The 13430-nt window shown below is 42.6% G+C and overlaps 1 protein-coding gene across 6 annotated transcripts in view; it reads right to left on the reverse strand.

Moving 5' to 3' along the window:
* Window positions 1-11107, reverse strand: part of mlxip (MLX interacting protein) — a 97431-nt gene extending 86324 nt beyond the window's left edge. For 4 of the 6 annotated variants that reach the window (XM_030363282.1, XM_030363281.1, XM_030363279.1 and 1 more), the window contains exon 1: window positions 10561-11106. In XM_030363282.1, the coding sequence (XP_030219142.1) occupies window positions 10561-10865 (305 nt within the window). In that variant the 5' untranslated portion in view covers window positions 10866-11106. Of the gene's footprint in view, window positions 1-10560 lie in introns of all 6 variants that reach the window. The other 2 variants (XM_030363285.1, XM_030363283.1) reach the window with 2 other exon arrangements.
* Between the last annotated feature and the right edge of the window lie 2323 nt (window positions 11108-13430).

The raw sequence follows: 13430 nt of genomic DNA on the forward strand, positions 1-13430 counted from the left end.
TACAAGGGCAAAAAACGCCAACATATTCATTATTTTGCTGACCACTTTTGGGTTAGGGACGGGTTAGGGTTTTTTATCCCGACAAAAGCCTAAGGACAGTTCCTCTGCGTCTCTCTCGTAGATCACACCATCTTTCAATGTCTTTGTTTAATACGACTGCATCACCTTCTCTCACATGATCAGCAGCTCGTGGATTTAAATTTCTCTCCAGTTAGAACTGCTCATGAAGATATCGCTGCGTTGTCTCTGTGGAGACAGTGCAGCAACACCTCTACCCAACGTGATCAGGCATGACCTTTACGTGATTAGGGCATAACTTGTTTGTACGCCTTTTAAGAGTCATCTAGTGCTTGGTAGGCATATGACAAAGCCAGCTGACGGGCCTGCGTCGCAGTTCCAGATGCACTTTCATTAATCAATTCCTTGAACTAGCCTTTGATAATGTTCTGGCCCGCCACAGCCAGGCTGGAAAAAAAATTGGCCCGAGGCCAAACTTAGTTGCCGACCCCGGCTCTAGGGTCCATAGCATATAACTGCGTTTTCTGATTACATTTTAATGCATTTTTCACAATTTACCAGATCTCGTTTTGAAGGCTGAACAGACAATTTGACTGGAACTACTTAGTAGAAGGTAGCAGGTAGTTGTTTTTTTGCGTTTAAGATATTAAGTAAGTACTAACCCTAAATTGTAAAAAGACTAGGGGTGGGAAAAATAATAGATTCTTAGATTTATCGCGATTCTCGCTAGAACGATTCTGTCTCGATGCAGATAAAAAAAAAATTCCTTCTGCAACATTCTGTTCGCCAGAGAGGGATAATTTTTGTACTTTTAAAATTATTGAATTTATCTTCAGTGTGTATTGGCCAATCTGATTTGTCTTGACACGATTGCGATTCAGCCTATGCATAGCATGCGTGCAAACTCACAGCCAGACACGATAACTCCTAATTCAAGAGCAGCTTTTCCTTTTTAATGACATAGAAAAGAAAGATTAGAAAGAAAATAAAACTGAAACCTATTTTTTGCATGCTTCCATATTGTGTTATAATGCAAGCTGCATTGATTATTGCATTGTTCATAGAAAGTCATAATTGTGACAAAAGCTTTCTCTCCTATGAAATATTAAATAAGTTAATTCATCTGTTGATGTCTTTAATGATCATCACAAAAGTAGGAAGAGATTAGCAAACTGAGTAGCAAAACCAGATGTATAGATATATTTTTGAAAAAAATTGTTGCAACTAGATGCATCGATAATCGCTTCAGAATCAAATCGTTGACCTCATAATCGGAATCCAATCGTGAGGTGCCAAGAGATTCCCACCCCTTAAAAAGACAGTGTTTTCGTTTTGGCAAGTAGCCGTGTATAGACATCGCCAGTCATTTAGAAAATAAGCCCCTCAGGGCGAAGCAAGACTCCTCCGCTTCGTGTCAGTGTCCGGTTCGCCCTGTCGGGCAGTAGGGCCGAGCTCTTCGAGTGGCCAACGACGTGCGTCGCGACCTAGGTCGCATTGGTCGCGACGTAGGTCGCATTGGTCGCTGTGTTGGTCGCTCGTCTGGCTGCCGTTTTCTCGTCTGGCTCGGTCGCTCAAAGTCTATGGGCGGTCCTTAATCAGTTAATTTGCATGTTATTAACGGGTTTTTTGCGACAGTTGAAGTACCAGAAAGCCATGCTCTCTGGCGAAAAATACCTACAGCTCTTTATTGCTAATATTGTTTTAATATTTTTATATTGAAGTACAGTTTAAAATGATGAAATCGTTGGTCTATCAGTATCAATAAAATACATAAGTTGTAATTTGGGACGTATTCAAAGAATTTATTTAATTGTATTTTATATCTTATATAGCCTATATATTTGTTTTGTTAAATGTCATTGAGCCTAATAAGGTATATTATGCACAAAGTTCTTCGTTATAGAGCGATAGGCTATACTTTAATATAAGAGGAATAGTTTGAAATCAATGCTACAGTGGCGCAAGCTGTGGTACAAGTGGTAGTGACGCTAAGTTATTGATCCTGAAGGCCGGTGTTCTATTCTCTCCACGGACTGATTCATTTTTGCTCTTTTAGTCAAACTTATTGACGCAATCGGCCTCTTTCATTTAACATTTTTGTATGATTTAGTACGATGGTATGGTATGATAATTATATGACGGGCTGCGACGCTGGCTGGTATCGGCTGGCTAGCTGCGACAACAGGCCAGCCGCGCTGGCTGCCACTGGCCGCGCTGGCTGCCACTGGCCGCGCTGGCTGCCACTGTCCGCGCTGGCTGCCACTTGCCGGCCGCGCTGGCTGCCACTTGCCGGCCGCGCTGGCTGCCACTTGCCGGCCGCGCTGGCTGCCACTTGCCGGCCGCGCTGGCTGCCACTTGCCGGCCGCGCTGGCTGCCACTTGCCGGCCGCGCTGGCTGCCACTTGCCGGCCGCGCTGGCTGCCACTTGCCGGCCGCGCTGGCTGCCACTGGCTCTGGCAGGCTGACCGACTAGGTCGCGACCATAAAAGCGTCGCGACCCTTTTGGCGGCAAATAGGTCGCAACCAACCAGAGGTATGGCTGAATGAGCGACCTGTGGCAGCCAGCCATTGTCACCATGGCTGCTACCACAACCAAAAGCCTATGTTATCAGTTAACATCTCATTGAACAGAATAAATATGGGCTACATGCGTCAGTGTAATAAAAACGTACATGCAATAATATATAGCCTAGCTTAGATATTGATAGACCAATATGCCTTTTTATAATATAAAAATAAATAGGCCTTTTGGTCTATCCATCTATAATTAATTTTAAATTAACTTTGTAAGACAGTGATGCGTATGAATTTGTATTGATTATATTGTATAGCCTTTTCTTTTTTAAATGTCAAAGACTAATAAAATATCCTATGAAGCAAATTATAGTGTAATATAGTTCTATAAAAAGTGTAACGTGTCTATCATAGAAGTCACAGTGGTGTACCTGTTGATAAGTGTAACGATGTTCATCATGTTAGCCACAGTGGTGTAAGTGGTAGCGATGCTAGGTTAGTAGCCTAATCAAGGGGATGTGGGTACGAATTTATTCACAGTCAGATAGATTTTTGCTCTTTTAGTCAAACTTATTGACGCAATCGGCCTCTTTCATTTTAACATTTTAGCAGGATTTAGTACAATGTTATGATAATTATACGACGTAATGACGGGCTGCGACGCTGGCTGGGTCGGTTGGCTGGCTGCGACGACAGGCCAGCCGCTGGCTGCCGCTGGCAACTGCCGCTGGTCGCTGGCACTAGCTCTGGCAGGCTGACCGACCATATGGAAAGCCAAGAAGGCCACAATCCGGACCTAGATTGGCGCGGTAAAAGTGCAAAACCGTACGGAATCCGTACGGTTTCCGTACGGATTCAGTACGGTTTCCGTACGGTTTGGCAAGAATTCCGTACGGTTTCCGTACGGATTCCGTACGGTTTTGAATGACTAATAGCCGCGGCTATTAGTCATTCACTCCGGCTATTAGTTATTCACTCCGGCTATTAGGTATGCAGAACGAGCCCCTCCCCTTCTTTGCTTGACCACTAAGTTTGAAGGCTGTCTAACCAATCAGTGAAGAGAAAGACCAGACTAAAGTAACGCATTGTCGAAACTAGAGCTGCAGTGCCTCCATGTTTCGCCGTAACATAAGGCTGTGTTGTCTTTACTAGTTTCACTACAATGTAATGACCACCACTAGCTAGTGGAAAATATATTTGTGTCTAGTACAGTGATATATTTGTTAGGCTATATATTGAGATGGCAGTCCCTCATCCCCAGATTGTTCGCGATATGCAGTAGCCAGCTCGGCCATAACATTACAATTTCATGGATGCAAGCAAGCCAAGACAATCGATCTATATCTATAGCCTACATGACAACACGCAGAGACACACACACACACACACACACACACACACACACACACACACACACACACACACACACACACACACACACACACACATTAAGCACACACATTAAGCACACTGGTAAAGCAATAGGAGCCTGCATTGGCTAAAGTTGTTGGGATGCACCTTATTTTATAACAGGGAGGGGCAAAGTTGTGCATTACAATGCAAACACGACAATAATTGGCACCGTTCTTGCGCACTCAGAAGAACATGAACTGAATAAATGCCAGGTATATAGCATATCGGAGACGGGTACACAATCAGTGCATTTGCAAATGAGAGCCTGCAGTAGGTCCGATCTTGTGACATTATTTAACCATCCATCTACAGCTAATACGATCAGACAGATACATCATTGATCACATAAAAGCCCACAACAAGCCCAACATCACCACGCAGGTGCGCTCTCTCACGCACATTCACACAATCACTCCAACTTCTCCAACTCCAAGGCAAGGCTGTTACACTAAGACCACAAACAACCACAACTAACCAGCCTACATATCCACAATAATGCACAACAATCAGTTCTATACATTGCGTCTATCTTCTGTTTGATGCACATGGCTAATTTGCATAGTTTGCACCGGACTGTCGGCTCCGCTTGTCAAAAAAATAGAACGTATTTGTGAATAAATGCTTTGAATTCTGAATACTGGACTTGGTGAGCTTGAATAGGCTAAATTTAAGTGACCTTTAGTGAGATGGCCTAAAACGGAATACAAATGAATTATTCTAGGACATATAGGCTTTCAGGATCAATTCAGAGGTTCAACTGTTCGGGATCGGGTGTTGTCAGCAGTAGTCATTATGCGCTAAAATGGTCCCTGCCAGTGTTTTTCTATTCTGATGTTTGTGGATGAATCTTTCAGCTACAGCTTTGTTACATTTCCTTGCGATGGTTTGCTAGTTTAACTATACAGCAATAAATCAAATGATGTAAGATGATGTGTCCGTTGCGTGGCTGTCATGTGAGAGCCGTATACGCATTTTAAAAACACCTGTAATCAGCGTGACTCACGCTGATGTTTTTAAAATCACATCATCTTACATCATTTGATTTATTGCTGTATAGTTAAACTAGCAAACCATCGCAAGGAAATGTAACAAAGCTGTAGCTGAAAGATTCATCCACAAACATCAGAATAGAAAAACACTGGCAGGGACCATTTTAGCGAATTCAAAGCATTTATTCACAAATACGTTCTATTTTTTTGACAAGCGGAGCCGACAGTCCGGTGCAAACTATGCAAATTAGCCATGTGCACCAAACAGAAGATAGACGCAATGTATAGAACTGATTGTTGTGCATTATTGTGGATATATAGGCTGGTTAGTTGTGGTTTTTTGTGGTCTTAGTGTAACAGCCTTGCCTTGGAGTTGGAGAAGTTGGAGTGATTGTGTGAATGTGCGTGAGAGAGCGCACCTGCCGTGGTGATATTGGGCTTGTTGTGGGCTTTTATGTGATCAATGATGTATCTGTCTGATCGTATTAGCTGTAGATGGATGGTTAAATAATGTCACAAGATCGGTCCTACTGCAGGCTCTCATTTGCAAATGCACTGATTGTGTACCCGTCTCCGATATACCTGGCATTTATTCAGTTCATGTTCTTCTGAGTGCGCAAGAACGGTGCCAATTATTGTCGTGTTTGCATTGTAATGCACAACTTTGCCCCTCCCTGTTATAAAATAAGGTGCATCCCAACAACTTTAGCCAATGCAGGCTCCTATTGCTTTACCAGTGTGCTTAATATGTGTGTGTGTGTGTGTGTGTGTGTGTGTGTGTGTGTGTGTGTGTGTGTGTGTGTGTGTGTGTGTGTGTGTGTGTGTGTGTGTGTGTGTGTGTGTGTCTGCGTGTGTGTGTGTGTGTGTGTGTGTGTGTGTGTGTGTGTGTGTCTGCGTGTTGTCATGTAGGCTATAGATATAGATCGATTGTCTTGGCTTGCTTGCATCCATGAAATTGTAATGTTATGGCCGAGCTGGCTACTACATATAGCGAACAATCTGGGGATGAGGGACTGCCATCTGTATATAGCCTAACAAATATATCACTGTACTAGACACAAATATATTTTCCACTAGCTAGTGGTGGTCATTACATTGTAGTGAAACTAGTAAAGACAACACAGCCTTATGTTACGGCGAAACATGGAGGCACTGCAGCTCTAGTTTCGACAATGCGTTACTTTAGTCTGGTCTTTCTCTTCACTGATTGGTTAGACAGCCTTCAAACTTAGTGGTCAAGCAAAGAAGGGGAGGGGCTCGTTCTGCATACCTAATAGCCGGAGTGAATAACTAATAGCCGGAGTGAATGACTAATAGCCGCGGCTATTAGTCATTCAAAACCGTACGGAATCCGTACGGAATCCGTACGGAAACCGTACGGATTCCGTACGGTTTTGCACTTTTACCGTGCCAATCTAGGTCCGGAAGGTGGCCTTCTTGGCTTTCCATACGACCAGGTCGCGACCATAAAAGCGTCGCGACCCTTTTGGCGTCAAATAGGTCGCAACCAACCAGAGGTATGGCTGAATGAGCGACCTGTGGCAGCCAGCCATAGCCAGCGTCAATAAGTTTGACTAAAAGACCAAAAATCTATCTGATTGTGAATAAATTCGAACCCACGAACCCTTGATTACTAACCTAGCATCGCTACCACTTACACCACTGTGGCTAACAAGGGAAACATCGTCACACTTATAATCAATGACACCACTGTTGCTTTTATGATAGACACCGTTACACTTTTTATAGAACTATATTACACTATAATTTGCTTCATGGGATATTTCATTAGTCTTTGACATTTAAAAAAGAAAAGGCTATAGGCTACAATATAATCAATACAAATTCATACGCATCACTGTATTACAAAGTTAATTTAAAATTAATTATAGATGGATAGACCAAAAGGCCTATTTATTTTTATATTATAAAAAGGCATATTCATTGGTCTATCAATATCTAAGCTATATATTATTGCATGTACGTTTTTATTACACTGACGCACGTAGCCTATATTTATTCTCAGGGCTCTAAAGTGCGACCCATTTGGTCGCACATGCGACCTAATTTCTCAATGGTGCGACTAAAAAAAATCTGAGGTCGCACCGGTGCAACCAGCGGTTCAAAAAGAAAAAAACTCTGCGACTCTGAAAGGCCCATATCATGGTCCAAACCAATCAGAGATAATGAAGAGCGGGACCCCACTCTGATTGGCCGTGGTCCAGATATTCCTGTTTATTCTACTTCATTTAAGAATGCTCGTCAGAATTTTGCGATTTTCACTGGCTACTAGTGGTGCAACGGTTCACGGGTTTCCCGTGATCCGTACGGATCAACCATCACGGTTCGGGACGCAAGTGATCCGCGGATCGGCTGATTAAAAAAAAAAGTTGTGCGTTGACGTGATCAGCGCATGTTTAGAGGACAATTCCGGTATTAACAACATCATCAAGTATCGTAGCGAAATACAGTTTCTGTTGTGTTTTATTTGGCGTTCCGTAAATCCCATTGAAACGTAAACCGGAACCGGAACCGGACGTCTTTAGGTTTGGTTGTAGTCTTTTCGCGTATCAACAGTAGGGCTAGAACCGAGCGAAAAGACTACAACCAACCCCCCTTGCAATGAGCATGAGTCTCCCAACCGAAATCAATGGATTTACAAAATGCCAAATAAAACCCCAAACTAAAAAAAAGAAGATAAGGATGTCTGCATTGCCTTGGGAGAGTGTAGACTCTAAACTCCCAAGGCAATGCAGACATCCTGAATTGTAAATCCAGGGTTAGGGATTATTTACTATCCTAACCATGTTAAAAAGAAGAAGGAATAATGCCTCAAATTGCAAATTTTTTAAATATTGACCATGCTTAAAGGAAGCAGGATTATTACCTAATTTTTCACTTTATTTTGTTTTTACACAGTTATTTTATTTTAAATGTGACTTTTTATTTAAAGTCACATTTGTCTTGTTATCTTTATTGTTGTTGATCCGAAAATGATCCGACCCGTGACTCAAAAACCGTGACCCGATCCGATCCGTGAGCTTTGAGATCCGTTGCACCCCTACTGGCTACAATATTGCAGTTGTCAAATTTGCTGAACAAAATGTTAAACTTCAATAATTGTTCAGTCAACTTATATCGTGCATTTATTTAAGCTCTCAACAGCATAACCATACAGCTTTGCCACATCGGCGGGAAAACACGGCACACGCAAAGTAGGCTACATCCATGGAATCAGCCGTTCAAAACCAGTCTGCATGAATCGTATGACAACTGGATGGCAGGGGATGCGGACAAGGTATACACCGCAGGGGAGAACATGAGAGCCCCAGCTCGCCGCATAGTAGCCTGGGTGCTTTAAGCATGGAATAAGCTGCATACGGAGTTGGTGAAAAACTATGTGTGTGTGTGTGTGTGTGTGTTTGTGTGTCACTCTGTTCGAGCCTGCATGAGAGTTCAATGTTGTCATTAGCTGTTACGTCTTTCTGACCAATCGCAGTTCAAGGCCGACCTGGGCTGTTCCACTTCGGGAGGGGGCGCTCAGTTACTCCCCTCTAGACAAAACGGAATTGGTTGCGACGTTGACGCGGCGCCGCCCGAAACGTTAACGGGCCACCGGGAATTCTCCCAACTCTCCCGATTACCACTCTGCGTGTTCGTGCGTGCGTGCGTGCGTGCCTGTGTGTGTGTGCAGGCGTTATTCAATTGCCTGGTAAACATATAGGCCTACGGTAATATTCATACTGGTTTAAATAATGCATTTGATAGTAGGCTATTTCCCATCGTTGCTAAGCAAGAGTTTTGTTCGAAAGTTTAGTGATAGAAAACAAATAATAGCCCGGGCTATTGCCAAAGATCAAGAAGGCCAAACTACATGAGTTGGCCATCAGAAGGGAAAGGGGGCTGCAATTGAGGATAGTCCATAAGACCTGGAGCCATGAGATGTTCAGTTTGAAGTTTCAGTTTAAAACACTTGCACTTTCAATTTAGATTTTCTTTTTATTTAATTTATCTTCAGATGTTTTAAGTTTAAATTGCAGCTCAGTGAAGCACTTACAGCACCAAAATGTTTCAGTGAAATTACCTTTCTTGTGCAAATATTCAAATAAAGAACATTAGGTTGACCAGATTCTTAGTTCATCATTTACAAGTCAATATTGCCTACATGGACAGCTATTTAAAAAAAAACGTGAACCTGTAAAACTGCAGTGTTGAATGCGATATGGTCGACAATTTGGGTGCACCTAACTTTTGTGCTGGTGCACCTAAGAAAAAAAGTTAGGCGCACCAGTGCAACCAGTGAAAAATGTTAGTTTAGAGCCCTGATTCTGTTCAATGAGATGTTAGCCAGCCGATACCAGCCAGGCGTTGCTGCCCGTCATTACGTCGTATGATTATCATACCATCGTACTAAATCATACAAAAATGTTCAAATGAAAGAGACCGATTACGATTACGAATTTGAGTAAAATGGCAAATATATACCTGATCGTGATGAGTATCGAACAGCCATTGTGATGATTACCAAACTAGGGCCACTACCACTTGTACCACTGTGCCATTGACTTTTTGTCGTTGTACTTTTATTAAACTATATAACTCTATAACGAAGAACTTTGTACCCATACTTTATCAGGCTTAATGATATTTAACAAAAGAAATAGGCTATGTATAATTTCGAAAATACATTATTTCAATATGCCCCAAATTACAACTAATATATTACTCTATAACGAAGTGCTTTGTGCATAATATACCTTATTAGGCTTAATGACATTTAACAAAACAAATATATAGGCTATATATAAGATATAAAATTCATTATTTGACTGATAGACTGATAGACCAACGATTTTATCATTTTAAACTGTACTTCAATATAGAAATATTAAAACAATATTAGCAATAAAGAGCTGTAGGTAGCTTTCGCCCTTTCTGGTACTTCAACTGTCGCAAAAAACCCGTTAATAACATGCAAATTAACTGATTAAGGACCGCCCATAGACTTTGAGCGACCGAGCCAGCCAGCGACCAAAACGGCAGGCAGACGAGAAAACGGCAGCCAGACGTGCGACCAACACAGCGACCAATGCGACCTAGGTCGCGACGCACGTCGTTGGCCACTCAGAGAGCTCGGCCCTGCTCCTGTCGGGGCTCATTATCCCGAAAATGACCGGCATTGTATACATTTTGCCTTACATATTTACTTGCCATCATTTTTTTTTTTGAGACCCCCACAGAGACAGAATAAAAACTCGAACCCTGGTACTACTAGTGTGTTTAGGTGGTTTACATGTATGATGAGTATTAATAATGTTAGGTGGTTTCCCTGTATAATGAGTACTACTGGTGTTTTTAGGTGGCTTCCCTGTATAATAAGTACTACTGGTGCTTTTAGGTGGTTTACCTGTATGATGAGTACTTCTAGTGTTAGGTGGTTTACCTGTATGATGAGTACTACTAGTGTTAGGTGGTTTACCTGTATGATGAGTAATACCAGTGTTAGGTGGTTAACCTGTATGATGAGTTCTACCAGTGTTAGGTGGTTTACCTGTATGATAAGTACTACTGGTGTGTCTTGTTTACCTGTATGATGAGTACTACTATTGTGTCGTTTGATGGTTTACCTGTATGCCACGGTCATGCACTCGAACAGTTTGGTCAGCGAAGCATCAATAGAGATGTGCGAGGTGCTGGTCTTCCCGAAGTGATACGTCTGGCACGTCTGTCTGTTGACGGTGTCGAAGTCGTATCCTTTCTTCGGCGGGTGCTCGATGTGAGGCGCAGACACCATGAAGTGTCCGCTGTGGATGATCTGGGCTTCCCGTCCGTCCGACTTTATGTAAACTAACTGAGGCTCCTCAGGGTCCGAGTCGGCATCCTGCAGGCTCCCCGCCGCAGTGTGCCGGTATCTGTACCGTTCAGCAGCCATGTCGTTACCAAACAAACAGCTAACGTGAGCTAACAGGCTAATTTACTAAATATGCCACTTCATGCGGTAAACGTTCATTACGCTTTTTGTATGGTTTAAATCATAGTTACGCAATAGCTACACAATTCAATGTCGTTGCTGCAACAACTCGGAATTAACTCTTCTTTCATTTCTAAAAGTAAACAGCTCTCCATATTTTGTAAACCCTCTAAATTTCGTTCGGAGCTCGAGACCAGAAGGACCAGCTGACTGAAGGAGCAGGAAGCTCCTGCTCGAGAAAGGCCTCTGATTTGTCACAGCCAGAGCCCCGCCCAAACAAGTGGCCTCTGATTGGTCACAGCGAGAGCCACGCCTAAACAGGAATCAAAATAAACTGACTAGGCGATCTGAGGCCTGTTTCAGGTAGCTGGTTTAACATACTCTGAGTTTAATCCTGCGCTATGAGTTGGTTGACTCAGAGTTCAGGGTTGAAAAGCAACTCTGGGTTTTCGGTTTCAGAATAGGTGATCAGCGTTGGGTTAATCAACTCTGAGTATGTTCACTCTGGGTTGGGGGCGTGCCTGTTGACTATGAAGAGCCATCATCAATGGATCTCTGATAACATGATCAAACATGGACCAAAAGCGTAGATCCACTTACTTTCCCCCACGGAATTGGAAATTCTAATGAACGTGTATGCCGAGCAGTTACCCATTTTAACAAAAAAAAGCAATACCGCCGCGGCAGCGAGAGCGCGAGAGAGAGTAAAATAAATTAGTAAAATAAAATAAGAGGAAAGTTTAATATCTTCCACTTATTCAATATGTAAATTGTGTGTGTGTGTGTGTGTGTGTGTGTGTGTGTGTGTGTGTGTGTGTGTGTGTGTGTGTGTGTGTGTGTGTGTGTGTGTGTGTGTGTGTGTGTGTGTGTGTGTGTGTGTGTGTGTGTGTGTGTGTCAATTTACGCAACCCCGAGTTGCCCCACGAGGACTTGGCAGCAAATTATGTACAAAAATATAGTTTAAACAGGTAAACTAATGTTTAATTGAAATCAAATAAATTGTGCTGTTTTGCCTGCTCTACCTAATTTAACAGCTATGTTCAACATGTATTATATATTTGTATACTATATTTAAGCAGTAAATGTAAGTAGTACATTTCCCAGCCACCCCAACACTGCCAATATTTAATAGGATTTAGATATATTAGAAGGCTACACCTAGGCAAAATGCATTATATACATATATATGTCTTCAAAATAGCGCTTACTGAATATTAGGGTAACATTTTCCTCCATGTTAGCAAAAATGCCTCCATGTTAGAAAAAATGCAGAGGCCCAGCAGACTGGAGGGGGTCCAGAGCAGGCTATGCGTCCTGTGGCTGAGGGCATCCCTGGGGGGAGCTCCTCTGATTCCCCCCACCCCCCAGGATAGAAGTGCCTTTACAGTATAAGAGGTTGGTTATTCAAAATAATTAAATATGTACACGCAACCCAGCGCGTTGCAAATTAGATGGGGCAATATTCTGGCTCAAGTAATAATTGCACTGTCTAATCATCTTCTTCCAGTTACTGATGGCGTCATCGCCCTACTTGAACCAGATGCCCTCATCAACCTCCATGCAATTGTAACAATTCAAAAGATGCAAAAGGATGCTTTGGAGATCCAAATTTTGGAACATAAGTTATAGGTGGGTGAGGTGCAAACTGGGATAGGCTATACTGTTCCCTGCTCTAAAAACATACCCAATATAAATGACTTTTTTTTTTTTGTGCTTTCAGGAAATAAAAAAATCCTCATAATAAGTAGATTGTCTTTATTAGAACACGGGCTGTGGTGGGACAAGTTATTTTGTTGAACAGTTTACTCAAAGGGTTTTACCTGACACTCAAAATCAGCTACCTGAAACAGGGCTCTGAGCTCTGTTTCAGGTAGCTGGTTTTGAGGCAACCCCGAGTTTGTTCGCTGTGAGTTAGTGGAAACTCTGGGTTTTCCGTTTCAGGTAGCAGGTTCAGCGCAACCGAGAGTTAGTTGCTGCGGCAACATACGCCGTGGACCTAACCTGCTCGGGAGGTGGTTAGACCTACTCTGAGTTTGTTGTCTATAAGGCTGAAGGCAGCTCTCCGACAGAAGGAAGTGTTAGAAATGGCATGTCCTTTTCTACGAGAGCCTGTGGACGTAGAGGCTGCGATCCTCAGAAGGAATCTCCGTGAGGAACGATTATTAAGACCCCGGTTGGATATACTTTATTTTCCTGATAATTTTTCTTCACGAGAGCTATCGTTTTTCAGCGCAATCTATCATTTATTTAGACCACCTTCTCAGCCCCCATGTTAACTGTCAAACACACCGGGGGCATGCTTTAAGTTTATTTTTTTATTTTTTATCGCAATTAACGCATGTGCAGAATGATCCGCCCCGTGCATCCCACCCGCTCTGTACTACAGTCACTTCAACGTTGTGGCTTTCCCATGATCAGAGTAGCTGACTAACCACGGACCAATAACTGCTGCAAGTCAAGAAACTCATTTTAAGAATGCAAGGCAGAAAAGACCCTGGTACTGCTTTTAACCAGATGCTGTTCTTC

Source organism: Gadus morhua, chromosome 8 (assembly GCF_902167405.1).
Source record: "Gadus morhua chromosome 8, gadMor3.0, whole genome shotgun sequence".
NCBI lineage: Eukaryota > Metazoa > Chordata > Actinopteri > Gadiformes > Gadidae > Gadus > Gadus morhua.